Below are 6000 nucleotides of genomic sequence, written 5' to 3'. Positions count from 1 at the left end.
CTCCCCTGCGCTCCACATGTGAACATCAATGATGCTGTGGGGGTGCCTGTGGCAATATTAAACCCTTGACTTTACCCTGCCCTGTACAAGTGACAGACCCTGATGAGTGAGCATCACTCCTCCACCCACTACCCACAAACTACTCAGTGGGTCGGGCAGCATCACTGGAGAACACAGATCAGTGTCGTTTCCGGTTGGGATCCCCTTTCTAACTCTAAAGGTCCCTACCCAAAACATCACCTTTCCATGTTCTCCAGAGATGCTGTCTGGCCGATAGACAGACACAAACAGCTGGAGTAACTCAGCGGGACAGGCAGTATCTCTGGACAGAAGGAATGGCTGACGTTTTGGGTCGAGACCCGAAAGTCTGAAGAAGGGTCTCGACCCAAAACGTCGCCCATTCCTTTTCTCCAGAGATGCTGCCTGTCCCGCTGAGTTACTCCAGCTTTTTGTGTCTATCTTGGGTTTGAATCAGTATCTGCAGTTCCTTCCTACACATGCTGTCTGGCCTGCCGAGTTACTCCAGCACTTTGTTCTTTTTTTGGTGTAAACTAGCATCTGCAGTTCCTTGTGTCGACCTTCAAACCGCTGACCTTGTGAGTGAGGAAGGTCATTGAACCCCAACTGTCCTAATTTGTGCACACGTCCCCTGGTGCTGTGTGCGGTCTGTAGGCCGGTGCTTTGATCCAAACCAGTGATGGTGATTGAGTACGCTAATGATTCCAGCGTCGATCTCTGTGGGGGTGAGCTACTAATGATGAGACCCCACACCCAGGTGGCAGCTCTAATGATGGCCCTTGCCTCTGTGGACATAATCACCCCACCATTCACTGGTGCCAATCATACATCTTCACAGCTTCGTTACATCCTGCTGCGATCTCCACTTCACTTCAGTTTAGTTCATTGTCACGAGTACCGAGGTACAGTCAAAAGCTTTTGTTGCGAACTAACCAGTCAGCGGAAATACAATTGAGCCATTCACAGTGTACAGATACATGATAAGGGAATAACGTTTAGTGCAAGGTAAAGCCAGCAAAGTCCGATCAAGGATAGTCCAAGGCTCACCAATGAGGTAGATAGTTTTTCAGCACTGCTCTCTGGTTGTGGTAGGATGGTTCAGTTGCCTGATAAGGTTCGGCTGCCAGTTTTGTTTATTGTCACGTGTGCCGAGGTACAGGGAAAAGCTTTTGTTTCTTGCAGCTCCACATGAGGCCGTTTGGCCCATCGTGTCCGAGAGCTGCCCATTTGTGCGCGCCTCGTAACTCCCCCCATCACCCCCTGAGATGACACTTGGCGATGGATATAGGACAGGTTGCTAATGGCTAGTTGTAGAGGTGAGAGTGTATACTTGTCACATGTACTGGCGATGGGACGGAGTCATTCTTACTGGCTGCAGCTTTACAGGCCCATGAACACACTCGCACGCAGCTAATATCTAATAAACAATGAAACAATAAATTAATTGGTGAGGCACGGTGGTGCAGCGGTAGAGTTGCTGCCTTACAGCGCCAGAGACCTGATTGTGCTGTCTGTACGGAGTTTGTACATTTGCCCTGTGACCAGGTGGGTTTTCTCCAGGTGCTCTGGTTTCCTCCCACACATAAGACATGCAGGTTTGTAGGTTAATTGGCTTCTGTAAATTGCAAGTTGTCCCTAATGTGAAGGATAGTGTTAGTGTGCGGGGTGATCGCTGGTCGGCACGGACTCAGTGGGCCGAAGGGCCTTTATCTGTATCTCTAAAGTCTAAATAACTTGTAATACCCGGTAACCATAACCATCGTGCAATATAGAAGTCTATAGACCAAAAACACTCCATAGAAGATCACAGTTGCTGAGGTTAGTGTTGTACAGTATTCAAGAGCCTGATGCAATAACACACATATAAATATATCATTACACGCAGGTAATATATACACCTGTGCAGGTGAGCCAGCAGCCTTGCAATTAGCCTGTTAATTCCTCTGACAATCTTGCGTGTTTCAATGAGGTTTCTGAGCATGGATCAAGTCGGGTTAATCTCTGCTGTGGAACACATCCAAGGTCGGTGAGATTTACCTGCTGAGCCATGTGTGCATTGTGTCCATTGCTCACCTGTGCAGGTGTGTCGTACACCTCACCACAGGTGCGGTCTCCTCCTTGCTCTTCCCCTCCCTGGAGATGCCAGTGTTCTGTTTACTTTCCCAGTTGCTGTTGCACCTTGATGTCGACCTGGTCGTGATCCCAGGTGCCTCAGCCCGCTGCACCACAGTCCCTCACCAATGACACATTCCACTTCCCTCTTTGTGGCTGTCAGTGTCGTCCCACCTGAGGTTCCACTTGCCGAGACCTTGCCCACTCACCCCGTCCCTATCCCCCCTGACCCTCCCCGTGACCTTTCCCCTTCACCCCCCTGTCCCTATCCCCCCCTGACCCTCCCCTGACCTTGCCCACTCACCCCGCCCCTATCCCCCCCTGACCTTGCCCTCTCACCCCGTCCCTATCCCCCCTGACCCTCCCCTGACCTTGCCCACTCACCCCGTCCCTATCCCCCCCCTGTCCCTCCCCTGACCTTGCCCCTACCCCCCCCTGTCCCTATCCCCCCCTGACCCTCCCCGTGACCTTTCCCCTTCACCTCCTCTGTATCTATCGCCTTCTAACCCTCCCCTGACCTTTCCCCTTCACCCCCTGTCCCTATCCCCCCTGACCCTCCCCGTGACCTTTCCCCTTCACCCCCTGTCCCTATCCCCCCCTGCCCCTATCCCCCCCTGACCCTCCCCGTGACCTTTCCCCTTCACCCCCTGTCCCTATCCCCCCCTGACCCTCCCGTGACCTTGCCCCTTCACCCCCTGTCCCTATCCCCCCTGACCCTCCCGTTACCTTGCCCCTTCACCCCCTGTCCCTAGCCCCCCTGACCCTCCCGTGACCTTGCCCCTGCACCCCCCTGCCCCTACCCCCCCCCCCCCCCTCTAGTCTCCGTGCATCCTCCCCGTTGCCCACACGGAGCTCCGTGTCGTCACAGGCTGCAGCAGGTGGTGCAGATTGAAGCCATTAGTCCAGGGTTGGGGCCGCTGTGCTCGAATACACCGCTGGTGTTGCTGAGAAACCTGGATGTTGTGGGAAATTGTGCTGCAGGGACAGTCGCTCTAATGAGAGACGGGGAATTGGGGGCAAGAGACTTTCCAACCCACAATAACAATGTTATTTCCTGCTCAATGTTCATAAATAAAGATCTTTTTAATAGCAGTAAGTTTATTTTTATTACTGCAGGCTAAAAATACTAAAGGCTATACAAATATCGATGGGGTTTGGGTATATTTACGCAGTTTTACAGATCTTGTAAAGTGTGTGGTTAATTCTGACATGTTACTGCCGATAAATAAGTTAAATGTTTCAAAGACAACTGCGTTGAACTTTAACAGATCGAGTATGTATCCAATCTTATTTTAAGTCAATGGTTGAATTAAACTAATTTAAAACCAATCATCTTTAATAATCTGTTCATTCTGAAAACGTTTTATTTTACTGTTTTCTCCAGGGAATGATATTTACGAATGGCTTCTTCAAAACCTGGACACATTGGAAGCAGGTAATTCATCATTACTGTCGGGAAACCCGTTGTTCGAACACTGTGAAGGAAGGAACTGCAGATGCTGGTTTAAATCGAAGGTGGACTCAAAATGCTGGAGTAACTCAGCGGGGCAGGCAGCATCTCTGGAGAGAAGGAATGGGTGACGTACTCGGGTGGAGACACCACTTCAAACATGTTCTCCAGAGATGCTGCCTGACCCGCTGAGTTACTCCAGCACTGTCTTTTTTTCAGTAAACCAACATCTGCAGTTCCTTGTGTCTACTGCACAATAGGTGGTGGATGAGGTATTGTCAGATGAGCCACTGACCCTTATGTGACCTACTCTTCCCCTTAGTTAAGAGTCAAGACAATGCAGTTGTCTTTGAATGGATTAAAGGCCGATAAATCCCCAGGGCCAGATAAGTTGCATCCTAGAGTACTTAAGGAAGTAGCCCCAGAAATAATGGATGCATTAGTGATAATTTTTCAAAACTCTTTAGATTCTGGAGTAGTTCCTGAGGATTGGAGGGTAGCAAACGTAACCCCACTTTTTAAAAAGGGAGGGAGAGAGAAAACGGGGAATTACAGACCAGTTAGTCTAACGTCGGTAGTGGGGAAACTGCTAGAATCAGTTATTAAAGATGGGATAGCAGCACATTTGGAAAGTGGTGAAATAATTGGACAAAGTCAGCATGGATTTATGAAGGGTAAATCATGTCTGACGAATCTTATAGAATTTTTCGAGGATGTAACTAGTAGAGTGGATAAGGGAGAACCAGTGGATGTGTTATATCTGGACTTTCAGAAGGCTTTCGACAAGGTCCCACATAAGAGATTAGTATACAAACTTAAAGCACACGGTATTGGGGGTTCAGTATTGATGTGGATAGAGAACTGGCTGGCAAACAGGAAGCAAAGAGTAGGAGTAAACGGGTCCTTTTCAGAATGGCAGGCAGTGACTAGTGGGGTACCGCAAGGCTCAGTGCTGGGACCCCAGCTATTTACAATATATATTAATGATCTGGATGAGGGAATTGAATGCAACATCTCCAAGTTTGCGGATGACACGAAGCTGGGGGGCAGTGTTAGCTGTGAGGAGGATGCTAGGAGGCTGCAAGGTGACTTGGATAGGTTGGGTGAGTGGGCAAATGCATGGCAGATGCAGTATAATGTGGATAAATGTGAGGTTATCCACTTTGGTGGCAAAAACAGGAAAGTAGACTATTATCTGAATGGTGGCCGATTAGGAAAAGGGGAGATGCAATGAGATCTGGGTGTCATGGTACACCAGTCATTGAAAGTAGGAATGCAGGTGCAGCAGGCAGTGAAGAAAGCAAATGGTATGTTAGCATTCATAGCAAAAGGATTTGAGTATAAGAGCAGGGAGATTCTACTGCAGTTGTACAGGGTCTTGGTGAGACCACACCTGGAGTATTGCGTACAGTTTTGGTCTCCTAATCTGAGTAAAGGCATTCTTGCCGTAGAGGGAGTACAGAGAAGGTTCACCAGACTGATTCCTGGGATGGCAGGACTTTCATATGAAGAAAGACTGGATAGACTCGGCTTGTACACGCTAAAATTCAGAAGATTGAGGGGGGATCTTATAGAAACTTACAAAATTCTTAAGGGGTTGGACAGGCTAGATGCAGGAAGATTATTCCCGATGTTGGGGAAGACCAGAACTAGGGGTCACAGTTTAAGGATAAGAGGGAAGTCTTTTAGGACCGAGATGAGAAAATCATTTTTTACACAGAGAGGTGAATCTGTGGAATTCTCTGCCACAGAAGGTAGTTGAGGCCAGTTCATTGGCTATATTTAAGAGGGAGTTAGATGTGGCCCTTGTGGCTAAAGGGATCCGGGGGAATGGAGAGAAGGCAGGGATGGGATATTGAGTTGGATGATCAGACATGATCATATCGAATGGCGGTGCAGGCTCGAAGGGCCGAATGGCGTACTCCTGCACCTATTGTCTATGTTTCTATGATTCGTTGTACCATATCCTCGCTGTCTAAAAGACAAGCTACAGAATAACCTGCACTAATGACCAAGGTCAAATAGAGGGCGGTGAATCTGTGGGATTCTTTGCCACAGACGGCTGTGGAGGCCACAAGTCAGTGGATATTTTTACGGCAGAGATAGATAGATTCTTGATTAGTACGGGTGTCAGAAGTTATGGGGAGAAGGCAGGAGATAGGGGTTAGGAGGGAGAAATAGATCAGCCATGATTGAATGGCAGAGTAGACTTGATGGGCCGAATGGCCTAATTCTGCTCCTATCACTTGTGACCTTATGAACCAAGAAACTCCTCAGCAACCAATGCCAATGCATGTTTCCAACATTCTCACATTTCTACACAATGTTTGAGACATTATTTTCTCAGGAGTTTTCTTGGCCTTGTACCATTGTGGGAATCTTGCCTAAATCTCCCTCTTGATTTAAACCGTGCGAGAAGA

General features: G+C 48.5%; 1 protein-coding gene across 1 annotated transcript in view; it reads left to right on the top strand.

The window, feature by feature from the left end:
- Positions 1 to 697: 697 nt before the first annotated feature.
- The window catches only part of LOC116985455 (regulator of G-protein signaling 11-like), a 50917-nt gene continuing 45614 nt past the window's right edge, over positions 698 to 6000 (top strand). Inside the window, exons 1-2 of the mRNA XM_033040244.1 lie at positions 698 to 743; positions 3515 to 3565. Coding sequence (XP_032896135.1) covers positions 698 to 743; positions 3515 to 3565 — 97 coding nt within the window. The remainder of the gene's footprint in view (positions 744 to 3514; positions 3566 to 6000) is intronic.

Source organism: Amblyraja radiata, chromosome 22, assembly GCF_010909765.2.
Source record: "Amblyraja radiata isolate CabotCenter1 chromosome 22, sAmbRad1.1.pri, whole genome shotgun sequence".
NCBI classification, from domain to species: domain Eukaryota; kingdom Metazoa; phylum Chordata; class Chondrichthyes; order Rajiformes; family Rajidae; genus Amblyraja; species Amblyraja radiata.
Note: the sequence above shows the minus strand (reverse complement) of the source record. Positions and strands in the feature narration are given on the sequence as shown.